Raw genomic sequence first — 17,012 nt, forward strand, 5'->3', positions numbered from 1 at the left:
CGCCGGGCGCAGAGACACTCGGCGACCGGGAGAGAGAAAGGGAGAGGACGGAGGGAGGCGACAAAGGAGCGGGCGTGGGGGGGTCCCGAGTGGCCTCTCCTCCAAGCTCGCACCACGAGGGTCAGCACCGGCCGCGCCCAGCGCCGCCCCGGAGCGGGCCGCGGGTCGTGCCCGGCACCCGGGCGGCGGTGGTGGCCGAGGACCCGGAGGGTCGCGGGGCTGCTAGCGGCGCGGCTGGGGAAGGGGAGCGCGGAGAGGGCTGGGCGGGGCCCGAGCCATACCCGCCCCCGGCCCGCCCCTGCCGGCCGCGGCCATTGGCGGCGCGGCGGGGGCGGGGGCGGGCGCGGCGATTGGGTCCGGGGCCGCCCGTCACGGCGGGGCTGGGCGGGCGGCGACGTCGCGCGGCGCTCGGAACTGACCTACTAACACACATCTCTCGGCGCGGCCGCGGCGCCCGGCGGACCCGGCGCGCCCGCCCGCCCGCCTCCCGCGCCGCGCCTCCGCCCCGCCGACCGGCCCGCGGGCCCCGAGGGCGCGCCCGCCCGCCGCCTCTCGCCGGCCGCCCGCCGCCCCCGGCCCACGCCGACCCCTTCCTCGCCGCTCGCCGCCCGGGTCCTGCCGGCCGGAGAGAAGGAGCCAGGTAACCGCTCCGCCCACCCGGCGGGCCGAGGGGCTCCGGACCGCTGCCGCCGCCCTCCCTGCCTCCCCGGGGCCCCGCGCGGCTGGAATTGGGAGGCTGGGGGCGGGGAGGGGTTGGAGCGCCGGGTGCGGGGCGCGGGGACGCGGGGCTCGGCGGGTGCGTGGGGCATTCATTAGATAAACTTTTGCTGCCTTGTCAGGACGGGAATCGCCACCTTAAGGCGGCCGCTTTGATTGCAGCGCCCTGGCGCCGGCACGTAGTCCCCGCTTGTTTGCTTGCCTCCCCCCCCCCCCCCCACGTCTCCCCCCCCCCCCCCGCTTGCCGTTGCATAATGTCTCCTTATTTAAGGAAAATTGATGTTTTGATAGAGCAAAGCGCCAGGGAGGCCGATCCGAGGCTGAGCCATCTCCTAGCGGGAAGGGACGCGCTTTCTGGCTTTCATTTCTTTTTCCCTTTCTGCGGGGTTTGGCGAAGCTGGGGCGGCGGCGGGGGGGGGGGCGCGGGGGGAGGGAGCCGGGGGAGGGGGCCGGGGGAGGCGGGGGAGAGGAGAGGGGTTGAGCAATGGGGACCAGACTTGATTTGCTTGTTGAGAAAGAGGGTTCGTAGCGTGAATGGTGACGGCATTCAGAGAATGCTTGCGCGGCGCTCGCTCGCGGCCGGGGTGACGGCGCTGCGGAGGTTGGCCACTGTTTGTCGTCAGCGTGTTTTACAAGCCCCGGGGAAGGTTGGTGGGATTTGTTTTTCTTTGAAGACATTGCATAATCTGCCCAGGGTGAAATGCTGGCGAGGGCGGTGAGGCTGATGCGCGAATACGCACGTCTCGGTGCGATGATTTGGTCCTTTTAGCGCAGCGTTAGGCAGTAAATCGTGATTTACGCCTACAGGACGCCCCCCACCCCCCAATAAATAAAGATGCATTTTTGAACAATCTGGCCAGACATAAAAGGAAGAATTCCTCGGATTGGATTGTTGGTCTTGGATAATACAGGGGTTCGCCCCGTTATAGGTTCGAAGCTATTTATTTTTAAATCGAGGACAAATCATTGTGACGTTTTCCTCCCCACCTTCCTGATTTTAATGCATTTCATTCGGCCGGCCCCTTTTCTCACCTTAATGTCAGCGCTTTTTTTTCCGACACAAGCTCGAGCACATAATAGTTCCTGGAAATGTTGCATTATGTAACTGCCGAATTTGCTGGCAGTGAGTTTAGAAAGAGGGAGCTAATTACGGGATTTTATAATCTTGCTACAAAGAAAGTAGGACAATTTCAGCCTTTCAAAATGTCACTGTAACAGGTTTTTGTTGTGTGTGTGTGTATGTGTGTGTGTGTTTTCTTTCTTTCTTCCCCAAGGCTGTTTTAAACAGGGAAGTAGACAACCGGGTAAGCTTGGAGTGCGCTCAAGCTACGGAATGCGTCTTTTACCCTAAATGAAATGTACGTTCTTCTAAATTTAGCTCTAACGATCACATTTTAACAATTGTGGCCTCACGGTGCTATTTCTGGTTTTTTTCTCCAGGGCTGTGTGCAAACGCAAGTTCAAGGCCATTTGCTGTAGTTTTAACTCCACGCCTTCGGAGACCTTTGATAAGATTGTATTTTTAGGAAGGCATTTCACCGAGCCTGGTGATTTGCTGGATGCTGACTCCCATTTATCTTTTTAAAGGACACTTTAGGAAACTGCTGTTCTCTGAGAATCTTCTGTTCTTGGCTTTTGTAAATAGCGGCAGTGAATGAGGTCAAACGTATTTATTTCACATCGTATTTTTTCTCCCCTAGACCAGATATGATTTATGGGAAACAGATATAGGTTAGTAGATTGAATTTTTGCCCGGATAGCCTGGCTTTAGTCATGTGAGGCTATATGAATATATAATGTAGTCAGATATTAAATTTCTTCCTGGATTCTTAAGTAGCGTAATTATGTGTGAATTTATTATATGTTGGTGTGGATGTGGGCAGGGTTTATTCTCTAATGTAAGATTTAAATAAAGTGTGGGTAGTTTTTTGTATTTTGGGGGCGGGGCGTATTATAGAGATTCTCTTCCAGAACACAATGTGCTACTCCAAATAATTACAGTCTCTTTCCAAGACACTAATATCACTGCGCCCCCCCCCCCCCGCCCCGCGGTAGACCCCAGACCTACTTGGCGAGCTCGGGCGGGGTGTCCCAGGCCGCAGGGGGCCACGGGGCACCCCGTTCTGATTGCGACCTCCTGGCGGAGCCTGTCCTGCCCCGGAGGGCCCTTGGGGGCTGACGGCGGCCTGGGGAAGGGGGTCAGTGGGTGGTGGGCGAGGGGACACCTCAGGGTGGGACCGGGGAAGCGCCTCTGGGCTCGGGTAGTTGGGGGTGGGGGGGGTGGACCGGGGCCTGCGCTCCTCCTTCGCCCCCCTCCCCACATTCCTTTGTTCTGGCGCTGGGGGTCCTTGCGGCGCCGAGGCCCCGCCGCGCGCCCACCCGGCGGGAAGCGGGTGACCCGGAGACGCCGCCTAGGGGCCGCGCGAGCTGGGTCCCGAGGGGAATGGGGGGGGATCTGGGGAGACGCGGTGCGGGTTGGCCCCGGAGCGCTGCCCGCGGTGCCGGGGGAGGGAGGGAGGGACGCGGCCGCGGCCACGGCAGGGGGGTGTGCGCTCCAGGCTCTCGCTGCGAAGGAGAGGGGAGGAGAGCTGCAGCGCCCGGCTCGCGGGAGGGAGGAAGGGGGCGGAGATGTGAAGCCCCAGCGGGAAGGCGATTTCGTTTCCCTTGGCTTTTAGGTGCAGCAGCCTGCCCTCTGATAGGGCACATGCAGAGGGTAACCCCGCTCCTTTGGCCCAGCGAGGTGCTGATCACCAGCAGGCACCTTTGTTCTGCGAATCTTAGGTGCGTCAGAGCCAAGCACTTCTCCTTTTCAAAGAACCCAAGAAAGCCTACCATTCTCGACAGACCAGAGGAATTGAGTTTAGGGCCCCCAAAGCCCAGGGATGGTGAGGAGGGAAAGAGGGCTCCACCTTGACTGGGATCAGCTATGTGGCTGCATTTTTTTTTTTTTTTGAACCTTTCGTTTATCGGATCAGAGGCTGGCCTGGGAAAGAACTCACGCATGTGCATATCACTCAGATCCACCGAGTTCAAAATAAATGCTCACATGAGTCCATGCCCCGATTCACAGTGAACTCATGGGAACATCACAGGTATTCGTTGAAAGCATGCATCAAGGCAATCTGCTGTGTTGAAAATGGACGGAAAACTTGGCTTGTATGGGGTGATATCCTCACATTCCATCCCTGATCAGTTCCTGTCTTGAGGGCAGTCTACTTTTTAGTAGTTAGAAAACATGCTTTGGTGTGGTGCTGAGCTGAGAGCCTTTGCCGCCAGGACCCAGCCTGACTCTTGCCACTTGTCATTTTTGTCATCTCCACGGTCAAGGGTAGACTGAGGGAATGAAACCCCTGCAGCTAGAAGGCAGTTTTTTTCTTTGTTGTTGTTGTTTTTTTCTAACATAGGTTTTGCCCTCTATTGTTCTCTGCCTGAATCTCTGTGCAGTAATAGTAAAAGGTTATAGTTTGAAAAATGAAGCCTGTAAGTAAAAATTCTCCTTCAAATACTTTTTAGTTCTAATAATGGTTCATTTATTTTTTCTTAAACTGTGCACTGTTACGTTCAGTGTTATTTAGGATTCAAGCACTGCAGAACTTTGGATTTACCAAGTGTTTGGGGTATGTTCTGGGGGAACTGTTTTAGGAACAGAGAGGTGATGATGATAGCTTAGATGATGGAAAAAGCACCACACGTTGAGCTTTTTCCAAGTCCACCTTTCTGTGACTCACTTTTCTTTGGCCAGGGTCATCTGGGTATCTAAAATTCTGTGGTTCTGAGATAGGCAGAGATTGCTTAGAACCCACAGCTCAGGTATCTTAGAGCGGGGCCAGGTGCAGCCCATATGGTTAAAAACTAAGGTTGAGTCTTACGAAACCGGGTATAATTGTCTTTTTTTAATTGATAAAATAAGAACATTTAATTTGGTTTAATCTGAAACTTGCAACATAAAAGCAATCAATGCTTTGCTAAAAATCATGGGAGTCTAGAAAGGCCTAGAATTAAATCATTGTTGCCTTGAAAACACCCTATTCTTCAGATCAGAGGAAGAATTAATGTTTACTGAGCACTCTGTATGTGCCAGGCGCTGTGTTCAGTGCTTTGTTATCACTCTCATTTTATAATAAAGACGAAAGTATTGAATCTCAGGAAAATTGATTGGCAGCCCAGAGCCCAGGAGACTGGAAAAGAAATGGGTCTTGAGAATTGCAAACACCTTTTCCCTCTCTCTGTCCATTCAATGAGTGTGAATGCAAGCTCATGGCAATTTTTGAAACAATTTCTTTTCTGTGTTAAAGGCTTATCTTTGTGACATGCAATGATAACATCCATATGATGCAACAGTATGAAAAGTAAAGCCCTTTGTTAGAGCCTTTTCTCAAGTTGAGCTCCCTGAGTGGATTTTGCTAATTAATTTGGTCCTCCCTTGGTCATCAGAGTCAGTAATTAGATGTAAATGTGATTATGGCCAGGGAATGGAAAAGGTGCAGTCTAGGTTTTAATATTATCCGAGTTAAAAACCTCACATACTTCATTGCTTCACTTGTAATCCACAAGGCATTGCTGCGGTTAAAAGTTGTTTATTTTTCATTTGTATTGAGGAATGAGAGTATGCTTGGGATTCAATTCAAAATATGACAGAACAATGTAATTGAAATTTCCTTTAATATTCATTTCTTGTTTTGGAAAGGTAGGCTTGTATTTAACAGGGTTAACACATTGTTTGATATCCTGTTATTTTTCTGAATTATATTTGAGTTGATTTGTATCCAGACTGGACTAGTATGAGAATGTTGAAAGATGTTGACCTTTGAACACAGGCATTACATAAAACGTTTTCGGTTTCAAAATGAATTTTTCTTACTACCAACACCCCCACTCAGCAATTAGCTCTCAAATTTCTTTGCAGATAACTTCACTGCAGTTAAAAAAAAAAAAAGATTCTCATAGGGTTTTCTTTAGACAGCATAAGCTTATTTTTATGATAAGAAGGTTTTAATAAGAATTTATTAGATGCCATTCATTAATAATCTGTGCTCCGGTTAGTTTCAGTGATATCAAAATGATGTTTATGAGTCCTTTCGTTATCAGAACATGGTGTCTTTTATTAATTAATATTCTAAGGATCTCAAACTGCAATTAAGTAGCCTTCCAATAAACAGTAAAAATAAACCATTTCATCATTAAAAAAATGTAATCATAAGGCACATATTATAGTGAATGACATTTCTAATCATCTGCTCCCTGGGAAAGAAAGTGGATGAGAAATTAAAAAGTAGAGCTGAAGAGAAGTAGGATCATCCTTCAATATCATTAGGGACATTGAAGAACTTTCCCCACCATGCCCCTCCCCAGCCAGCCCCTGCAGCCACGCAGTTTTGTGTCTCCATTACTCCGTGTTGTGTGTGTTCTAGTGTAACTCACCTATTGCAGGAGGTCCTCTCACTGGGTTACAGTGTGATTGTTGGTGTTCCGGAAGATTTCGGCTCCGGCGCTAGACTGGTAAACGATCTTTTTGAAAGTTTTGAGAACATTAATGCTCCCCATTTCTGAGTTACCGCAGATTTTTAAAAACTGCATTGCTATTTCATTTTCCCCTCAAATTACTCTCCCTATTTAAGTGAGGGTTGTTTATTCTTTATTTCTCAAGCCATGCAGTCTTCAGAATATTTTCCTGGTACAGGAGGTTACAAATGCTGGCCTCTTTCATAAAAGAATGTCAAGTCATACAACTTTATATTTCAAGTTCTTAAGTTACTGCAATCCATGATACAGTGCATGGTGTCATGAAATCAGTTAGTTGCTATGCCAGATTCTGGCAAGTATGAGCATCTCTAAGTGTGTGTTTGTATCTTAATCAAGGATACATGTCTCTCTGCCATAAGTGAACCTTAAGTTTAGCATAGTTTTCTTCATTTAAAAAGCCTTTTATTCTTCAGCTTGATTGCAAAATCCTCTTGGAACCTTAAAGTTTTCTTAGCAAGTCCCCCCACCCGCCCCTTGCATTGTACCTGCGTATTTTTTTCTTATTTTATCTCTGCTTAGAAAAACTAGTTTATAGTTTTATTATCTACGAAAAGTATTAAAGCATTTCATCAAAGCAGTCATGTCATGGACTTTACACTCAGAAAGAAAATGTAGCTTAACATTTTGGTTATATTCACAGCTTAAAAATGTGAAGAGCTCTGAAATGATTGATTTTTTTTCACGTAAATGGCACTTTTTCCAAAAAGAAGTGACCGCCTTTTTAATGGATAGGTGGTTTACAGTTTAACATAATTTAGATTTACCTTGAAAGGAATTTTTTTCTTTAATGTTTTCTATGCTGTATGAGTCTATGAGTGACTAAGTACCTTCAGAGAGTAGAGGGGAAATTAGATGGGTCTGTAAAACTGTTATCAAATCATTGGGCACATCAAACAGTATTTCACCTTATACTGGCAAAAATGTGAAAATACAAATATATAATGGTAACAATTTGCAATACAACTTCCCTTTAAAGAGATAACTAGTGACAACATTTTCTCATAATTGTCTGAACACTTAGTAAGTTGGAACAAAATGGTTCTTTTCTTTCTTTCTTTTTTTTTAGCAAAAAAGTTTGAATTGTAAAACGTTTCTCAGAGAGGTCAGTTATAGGCCGAGAAAAATACAAGTCTATAATTCTAAATACCCATAATGAGGTGAGTTGAGAAGTTTGGTTTATCATTTGTGTTGCAAAGTTTCCTTCTTTTAGGAAATTTTCTAACTCAAATCTTAGTCTTAATTAAAAGAAATACTTGGGTCATGTAATTTAAGTAAAATTTAAAATCTGGGCTCATGGAATATAATTCATGTTGGTATAGTCTGATGTATTGTAAAAAAAGAAAAAAGCATTCAAGTGGCATGTAATGGTGACACCTCTGTGCTTGGTAGGGAAAAATGTGTCAATTGACATATGATGACTCCTGCTCTTAAATTTCCGTTTTTTTTTTTTTTTTATTTGGGTCTTTAAGAAACAGTAATATTATCTAATGGATGTGGTGAAATTAATCATGCTGCATATGCTAACATCAGAGAAGTGGCATTTAGTTTCAGTCATTCATAGGCACACACACACTCAGAAGCAAGCAGTATTTATGTACCACAGCATTAACTGTTGATTTGAGGTGAAGTAATTATTTTAAGTTAATCAAAAGGGAAAATACTGGACTTTGCAATAAAGTCAGGAATCACTCTAGTGCACTAGTTTAGCATAACTAGAGATGTTTTCAGAAGGCATTGTAAACTGCCACTGCTGTATATTAATTAAAGTTGTCTGTGGTGGGGCATAAATAGTTTCTAGGGCCATCTCTGCCATTGGCTGCTGTGTGATGTTGGGAAAATCACCCAGCCTTTCTGTATTTTAGCATGTTCATTGAAAATTGAGAAGGTCTGAAGAGATGCTGCCTGCCCCCCATGTTGGAAACTATCCCTCATGTTTGGTATATTAAAAAAAAAAAATCACAGGTGACAGTGTGCATAGCTATAATTTGTCTTTCCTGTTTATTTTAGCATAAATAGAATTTCCAGAAGATTAACACTTTAGCAGAGATGGAAATTAATTGAGTGCCATTTTTCTCAATTCATTAAATACTCTCAGGATCTAAAACAACTCTTAGGAAGCTGGAGGAAAACTTCTAGAAGATACTTTGTTGGTTTAAAGAAATTATGACAGCATTTAACACTGCCTTGCTGCTCCCAAAGGAACTTATTAAGAGGGTGTGTGTTACTCAGAAATAAGAGGTATACAGAAAAGGATCTTGATGTAAATGAGAATGCTTTGCAAGGAGATACACTAGAGCAATCCTATGCAAGGGTGAGAGAGGGTCCTTTTGAAGGAATTGGAATTGAGGTTAAGAATGAGCTGGAATCTTAGCTCTTTCCCTTAAGCAGCTGCGTGATAGTATTTTTTCATCTGAAAAATCACTGTGGTGAAAGTGAATGAAATAATGCAGGCAGGTGAGGCCCACAGTATCTGTTGATAAGGGCTCAATGAATGACAGACATTATTGTTTTTGTTATTCTCACTGCACCAAGAAAACAGCAGCAGTGCTGCAGGAACAATGGATGTGTGTGTGTGTGCAACCCCTTGGCCCCTCCTCAGTTATCCAGTAATGAGGTGACTCAATGTTGGTTTCCCACCCTAGATTCATAAGTTCCTTGAGTGCTGGAAGTGTGATTTTGCCCCCTCCATCTTTTGCTGGCCCCTGTTCAGCTCAGAGTCTGATATACGGGAGATGCTCCTTGTGTGTTGAATGAATCAGGTAATGGTAAGAGAAGCTCGCTATAGATGAGCAAAAATTCTTCAGATTCCAGGTAATGATGAGAGAAGCTCTCTTGATGAGTGAAAATCTTTCAGATTCACGCAGTATTGAATTAAAACGAAAGTTCAGAGAAGTTTTGTTCTGAAGGCACATTATAAGCTGGTGACTGTCAACCAATTGACACTTAGTTGTTGTTGAACACTTAGTATGTTCAGTTTGTTGCTAGAAGGATACAAATGCAAATTAATTTCTGCCCTGAAGTAATGTGCGGCCGCCAGTTGGAGTGGACAAGGCAAACGCGTAGAAAGATGCAGAGTGTATGAAATCAGCACCTCCTTCTGCATTATCTCACAGTGCTGATTAAATCCTTTGTGACACTGCAAGATTGTTTGATAAATAATATTGCCGAAAAATATCATAAGACAATATGAGGCCATTTGCCAACTAAGTCATAGAGACAGCACATTCTGTATGTGCAGAGGAGGGACACATGGCATGTTTATAGCACAAGTAGTGAACTCCAAATAGGAGGAAGATTAACTCAAGAGAAATGAGGTTTTCTATAAAGGTGTAATGATGGCGTATTTTAGTCAGGGTTCTGTAGAGAAACAGAACCAACAGGCATATCTGTAAATATGAGGGGGGAAGAATTCATTCGATTAGTAGAGAAAACTGAGTTTTCATGTTAGAAGAAAGGCAAAAGCTTATAGTAATGTGTTACTAAATAGTTAACTAGAAAGCTTCTCTTTCAAAAACATCAGTATCTACTGTGTAACAGGCTCCTTACCTTCACTTTCCATTGAGTTTTATTACCAAAGAACCAACAGAAACTTGGTCTTAAGAATCCAATTCTTAAGAAATGATGATCATACATCTATGTGATGATATTAAGAATTACTGATTGCATATGTAGAATGGAATGATTTCTAAATGTTGTGTTAGTTAATTTAAAAAAAAGAAGAATCCAATTTGGTAAATTGTGACTGCCTGCTCCCTAAGCTGTGCTGGCTTAGTTAGATGGACAAGATACTGAGGATACCTTATTCTTTAAGATACTGTAAATTTTTGCGTCATTCCTCCGGTTCCTTCTGGAAAAGACCAAAGAAGCTGGCAGACTTTCCCAGTTGATGACATTAAACTTGATTTCATTACTCATAACAAAACTGGGCATAAGAAAGAAATAGTGATGTAAAAAAACATTACATCTTTTTTAATAGGGCAGGATAGAGAGTCACTGTACACAGAGTGATAAGAAAACACTTGTCTTGCCACAACGACTTTATGAAAAGTATGGCCAACTGGAAAATTAGGCAGAGAAGCAGTGTCTAGAAACACAGATCCAAAACCACCATGTACAGATAATTATTGGACCATAATATGATGATTTATTATTTAATAGGAAGTTAAATGTCAGGTCGCATCCAGATTATACATGTTTCATCAGTGGAAGAGGAGGCTCTTCTGATTTTGAGACCTTGTATTTTGTTTGAAACTTATTAGTAATATTGAAAGAGATTTTTCCCGTGATTACATTTCACATGAATTTTAAGTTTCAAGCAGGTGCTGTACTTTTAAGAAATCCCTTTGAATAATGGTTTGTTTTACTCCAAAACAACTGTATAGCTGAAATCCATTATGACAGAATTTTTAGGACCTAAAAGGTATTTTGGCTGCTTCAATCTCAGCTAAATGTTTGATAGTTCAGTTTGAAGGAACCAGAAAACAACAATAACATCTCTAATCTCATAGCACAGATGCCTCCGAAGGGAAGGCTTTATTTGGGAGAATCCTTTGTGTTTGGATGTGATTATCCCATGTGGTGGAATAAGCTGAGAATATATGCCCAAGCCAGGCAGTCAGGGATGTGTTTATGGTCACCTTAAGTTCTTGGTCTGATTTTTAGTTTGGCTTTTGCGGAAATAAAAACTATCTCCATTAACATTTTATTCCGTATAAGGATCGCAAAATTAGTTTGCTGTGATAAAGCAGTATACTTAGTCAAGTTCCTTTAAAGAAGTGAGCATGGTTGCTTTGCAGGTATATAAATGTTATCTAAACTTTTTTCAGAAGCATTGTCATAGGCAAGTACTATTTAAAAACTGACCAACCATAGGCATCGATCACTTCTGTCCTGTAAAGTCCCATCCCACACCCAACCATTTCCCTTAATTAAATACAGCCTGTCTCTAATTCTTCTAGGGCGGTTGTTTGTTTTTGCATGGGCAGGCACTGGAAATCAAACTCAGGTCTTTGGCATGGCAGGCAAGAATTCTGCCTGCTGAGCCACCGTCACACCTTATGGCAGATGTTTTTTCTCACTCTCCTGAACCCTCCTGCTATGTCTCATTTAGCCTTTGATCTTTACAGTTTTATAATATAGGGATTCAGGTACTTATTTCCTCTTTGAGACTGAAGACTCCTTGAAGGCAAGAATTCTGTCTTGTTCAGTCCTGTATCCCCTAAATGCTTAGCATGATTCCTTGTACATAATTGGTAATAAATATTGACCTTGTGGGTAACTGGCTAATCTTAATGTCTTGCAGATAACCTAGAAGACGCCCAGTCCATTCAGTTAGAGGAGCCCAAGAGAGTTCTCCTGAACAGGTGTCACCAAAAGGACCATTATTGATGGATTTGAAGCCACAGTTTTTAAAGAGCTTGAGAATACTGAGGAAAATTTGCTCTCCTTCTCCGTCTAGCTAGGTTAAAGGAGTCTCTGATGCAGCTGAGAAAAATGCAGGCCATCAAGAAGGAGCAGGCGACCCTGGAGTCTGGAAGTGCTGTGGACAAAATGCTGGTGCTTAACCCAGCCCTAACTGAAGTGTCTGAAGATCTGAGCACCAGTGAAGACTTACTACTAAATGAAGGCAGTGTGGGGAAAAACAAATCCTCAGCCTGTAGGAGAAAGCGGGAGTTCATTCCCGATGAAAAGAAAGATGCTATGTATTGGGAAAAAAGGCGGAAAAACAACGAAGCCGCCAAAAGATCTCGTGAGAAACGACGTCTGAATGACCTGGTTTTGGAGAACAAACTAATTGCGCTGGGAGAAGAGAACGCCACTCTAAAAGCCGAACTGCTTTCGCTGAAATTAAAGTTTGGTTTAATTAGCTCCACGGCCTATGCTCAAGAGATTCAGAAGCTCAGTAACTCTACAGCCGTGTACTTCCAAGACTATCAGACTTCCAAATCCAGCGTCGGCCCGTTTGTGGACGAGCACGAACCCTCTCTGGTCGCAAGTAGCTGTATTTCCGTCATCAAGCACTCTCCGCAGAGTTCTCTGTCTGACGTTTCGGAAGTGTCCTCGGTAGACCACACTCAGGAGAGTCCCGTCCAGAATAACTGCACGAGTCCTGAAAACAAGTTCCAAATCATCAAACAAGAGCCGATGGAGCTGGAGAACTACTCCAGAGAGCCAAGGGATGACAGAGACTCCTATACAGCCTCCATATATCAGAACTATATAGGAAACTCTTTTCCCGGCTACTCGCACTCTCCCCCGCTCTTGCAAGTCAATCGCTCCTCCAGTAATTCCCCGAGAACGTCCGAGACGGACGATGGTGTCGTTGGGAAATCATCCGACGGAGAAGACGAGCAGCAGGTTCCCAAAGGCCCGATTCATTCTCCAGTTGAACTTCAGCGTGTCCATGCCACGGTGGTGAAGGTGCCAGAGGTGAACTCCTCCGCGCTGCCACACAAGCTTCGGATCAAAGCCAGAGCCATGCAGGTAAAAGTAGAGGCGCTGGAGCATGAATTTGATGCCACGCAAAAACTCGCCTCGCCCATCCACATGACGTCCAGAAGACACCTGGAACTTGAAAAGCATAGCGCCCCCAGCATGGTACCTTCTTCTCTCACTCCCTTTTCGGTGCAGGTGGCCGACATTCAGGACTGGTCGCTCCGATCCGAACATTGGCATCAAAAAGAGCTGCATGGCCAAACGCAGAATGGTTTCAAAACTGGAGTTGTTGACATTAAAGACACTGTCTACAAAGTGTCTGACCCAGAGAATTTATATTTGAAGCAGGGAATAGCAAACTTAAACGCAGAAGTGGCAACCTTTAAGAGACTTATAACTACGCAACAGATCTCTGCTTCAGACTCTGGGTGAATTACTACTGAAGGGAAGCTGGGTATTTAGAATGACGTCTTGGCAATACATCAGTATGTTTTGTATTATGCTGAATTTTCACTGGACCTTGTGATGTCATTTCACTGTAATGTTCACATGTTGTCTCTTTGGTGTCTTTTTTTTTTTTTTGTGCACAAATTATTATGAAGATTAGATTGTGTTATCACTATGCCTTGTGTATAGCCAAATAGTCCATACGAAGGCTGTATATAGTGAACATTATTTTTGTTGTTCTATTATAAAGTGTGCAAGTTACCAGTTTCAATAAAGGATTGGTTACAAACACAGAACTTCTGCGCTATTGCCTTTGACTTCATGGAAAAGGAAAAATAATTTAAGTTACAAAAATGGATATTCAAGTAGTCTACATTTGACTTATTTGGGAGAGTTTTCTCCCCTAAAATAAGGGAAACCTACTTTGTTTTTCCTCTACTTTGGCCAGGCTGTCAGTTTTTTAAAAATCTAAAAAAAGAAAAATAAATAACAATGAACTTTCTTACATTTGAGACTGATTTATTAAATCTCTCTCCTGTATTTGTATTTTTCTTTAAACTGACAGTTTCTCTATACTTTTTTTTAAGTAGAAAAATCTGAGTGGATTGGCAACAGCTTGTCATTAGTCATCTCTCTTTTAAGCATATGACATAGATGTGGCTGATTGAGTCACTGACCCACTTTATTAGATTATTGGTTGTTTTGAAAGAGCAGACAAAGGCTAAGCATGAAGACTTTTATTCTGTTATTGTAAATCTTCACAGTTCTGGAGTTAGAGTGAAAGACTAGGGAGTGGTGAGAGACTGTTTACATTTCATTTCCAAAATGTCAAATAGCATTACTCATTACTGCCTGAGAGCATGCATCACCTGAAAATGTACAACGACTTAAATTTTTTTAAGTTTTTTTTGTGACTATAAGTAATAGTTCTGTATCTTCAGGTGCAAGTTTAGAAGATACAGCAGAGAAGGGAGGAAAAGCATCATTCTAAGTCAGTTGAAGCTAAGACCAAGATCCTTAACTGCACTTAATGCAAGCGTTGTGAGACATTAGCGAAGCTGACTAATACTAGCACAGTTGTGGCAGGGGAGGGTAGGAAGGGGCAGGGTGGATGTTACTTGAGCACAGCTTTCTCCATGGGTACTCTCCTCACCAAAACCCTCTCTAGAATCTTCTCTTTCCACAAACCAACCTCTTTTTCTGTTCCGGAAGTGGGTGACGGGAACTGAAGAGTCACACACAGGCCTCTCCCCACCTGCAGACCGATTTCACCATCAGCCTCTTACCCAAACCTGCAGCAGCAACACAAGGGCAGGGAAAGGCTGATAGTTAACGCCCCATTACAGCGATCTCGACTTTCTTGGACTGCCATCTTGGAATGAAAGTGTCCTTTTTTTAAATATTAAGTTTCTGCACTTAACATATTTTAAAAAGTATGTTTGGTCCTTTGAATCAAAGACAGTTATTGGGCACGCAGACCTGCCATCCACTTTGGCTTTTTGACCTCCTTCCCCGACTTGCTCTTTGAGAGACGGGCTTTGCAGGCTTCAGCCCTTGGCCTTCTCTCTTCAGTGTTTTATCAGGGGTTGAATGAGTCCCAAAGGCAAACTCATCTCATTTGAGAATGTTACCTAGCAGGGGTGCCCTCAGTACTGGCTGGTGGTCAGTGTCCAATAGCCATTGACAGCTGAGAGTGGATGGAATGACCCCAAATGACATAGGATAGGATACAGTGGAAGGTCAGGTTCCCAGGTTAGAAAACTAAACCAAAAGATTGCCCAAGGTCATAACTGGGAGAAAAATAATGAAATAAGCACAGGTAGGTGGGGGAAAGGATTTAGCCTTTTCAACAACCCATTGACCTGTTGGGTTGAATTCACACGCGCAGTATCCAAACAAGGCAGGAATTGTCCTGCGAGATGCAGGAAGAAGCACAGAGGTGCCTATTGGGAGGACATTTGCAGCCATGAAATAGGAGAAAACATTGAGAACACTGATGATGGGATTAATTTTATTCTGTGATGCTATAAAGAAGAAGTGGACAATAGCAAGAAAGGTAAATCTTGAGTTGTTCTAAGAATCTATCAGAGCAGTGCAAATGGGAGGTGGCTGCTTCCAACCAAAGCATCTTCCGTATTAATTGTGGAATGTTCCCTGTCATTGTTAATATCACATTTGACTGTCATCTTCTTGGCTCTCTTCCTTAGTTTCTTATTTTGCCTTAAAATTTCTAAAATGTATGTTATTATAATTGAGGTCCTATTTGAAATGTCACCCCTTTAAAATGAAAGGAATACTGTGCACAAGCAATTTCAAACCCACATAAATCTAGAACTGCATTGGAAACCAAAAAGTGAGAGCCTCAGAGCACCAAACATTTAAAGAATTCCTGCAAGGGTGGATATCAGGCAGGGTTAGATGAGAAAAGGAAACTGTGACTCTACTTTCAACACAAAGCAGCTCCCTAGCGGCCTAGCTCCAGCAACTAGGTGCAACGAGAGGGAGCGGAATTGGAGGCATCTACGTTGGAATAGTTGGGAGATTGCAGAAGAAACTGCCCGTTTCCCCTCCTGCTACCTTGGACCAGGCAGGCAGGATCAGGGAGTGTGGTAGCAAGAGTCAGAGAAGCAGGGCCTTGCCTCGAATGAATCCAGTGAGTATCCCCCAAGTAGCCTTCCTGGCAGCATATGCCTCCTAGGTGCCAAAGAACCATTTTCTTAAAGGAGAAAACCAAGGTTCTGAGAGATTAAGAAAGTAGCCAGATGTCTCACTGCTAGCCAGAGGTGTGGCTGGCATCAGAACCCAAGCCCTATATGTCCAGTGAAAGGAAGCCCTGCAGAAAGTGCTACCCGTTCCTTCTCCCCTGACATAACGTGGGGAGGTGAGCCAGGGCCTTTCTGTGGCCTGCAGGAGAAAAGGAGGGTGTTCTAAGAAAGAACCCAAAGTTGTGAGTGACTCTTGTCTGTACATTAGCACAATTGCTTTTTTGAAATTTAGTTCCATATGGCTTGTTCATGGTATTCCTTTCATTTTTCAGGAGTAACTTTTAAAATATGACCCTGATACTTTTCTATTGTAAATTTGTGTGGTAATTTTATACTTTATAATCTTCAAGGAATAAATATTCCCAAATAAAAGCAGCTAACATCTGTATAGGCCTTTGGTTTATATGGATGTTCACACATATTACCCCTTCTAAAGTTTAATCCTTAGTAAAAGGACATCATTTTGTCACAAGCCATTGTTAATTAAAAATTTTAATATAGCTCATGTTAGATTTTAAAAAAAAAGGTAGCTGTTAATGAAAGCTAGAAAATATCCCTTGAGAGTGAGAGTCATCAGCAGCACCCATTTGACTTCTTGGTTATTTTTGTATTTTGCAGGGCAGGGATGGGGGTTCTTTACTGAGTAATATAAAGACTGGACTTGTTTATCCAGTGTCCCATAAGCTACTTGCACCATGAAAATGTAAATAAGAAAAACTTTCCAATGATGGGAAATTGTGGGATACTCAAAAGACCAGAATGCTTAGAAAAATCAGAGAAAATTCAGAATTGAAAACTAGTTTACTTAGAAAAATGTGAGCTACAATGTCTTATGGGAAAGTAATATAAAAAATGCCTGATTTAAAGACTTCGGTGGTATTTTTTCGCAGGTGTAGCTTATACCAATTCTGATGAACACAAGGAAGAAGTAAATTCAAGAACTAATGAAAATAAGAGATGTGGTAGCAGTATGGGCAAAGGAGAACAGAAAATTAAAAGATGACAGTGAAACACTCATTGCATAGCTGTGAGAGCTGAGTCATCATGGATTATCAAGGATTGGTTTTATTATTTGTTGACTATTGGTCATGCTGTTGGTAGACAGGTGAAAGTACTTGCCTAAAC

General features: G+C 43.7%; 1 protein-coding gene across 3 annotated transcripts; it reads left to right on the forward strand.

Moving 5' to 3' along the window:
• The first annotated feature begins 562 nt into the window (after positions 1-562).
• Positions 563-13,565, forward strand: NFIL3 (nuclear factor, interleukin 3 regulated). Of its 3 annotated transcripts, none has more exons than XM_077139441.1 (2): positions 563-640; positions 11,543-13,565. In XM_077139441.1, exon 2 carries the CDS (start codon positions 11,719-11,721, stop codon positions 13,105-13,107), a length of 1,389 nt encoding a protein of 462 aa, XP_076995556.1. In that variant the 5' UTR covers positions 563-640; positions 11,543-11,718; the 3' UTR covers positions 13,108-13,565. The 3 variants fall into 3 exon arrangements, with proteins under 3 accessions (XP_076995556.1, XP_076995566.1, XP_076995575.1); XM_077139451.1 differs by lacking the exon at positions 563-640 and adding an exon at positions 1,176-1,364; XM_077139460.1 differs by lacking the exon at positions 563-640 and adding an exon at positions 3,294-3,809.
• The last annotated feature ends 3,447 nt before the right edge of the window (positions 13,566-17,012 follow it).

The sequence above is a fragment of the Tamandua tetradactyla genome, chromosome 2 (genome assembly GCF_023851605.1).
Source record: "Tamandua tetradactyla isolate mTamTet1 chromosome 2, mTamTet1.pri, whole genome shotgun sequence".
Classification (NCBI taxonomy): Eukaryota; Metazoa; Chordata; class Mammalia; order Pilosa; family Myrmecophagidae; genus Tamandua; species Tamandua tetradactyla.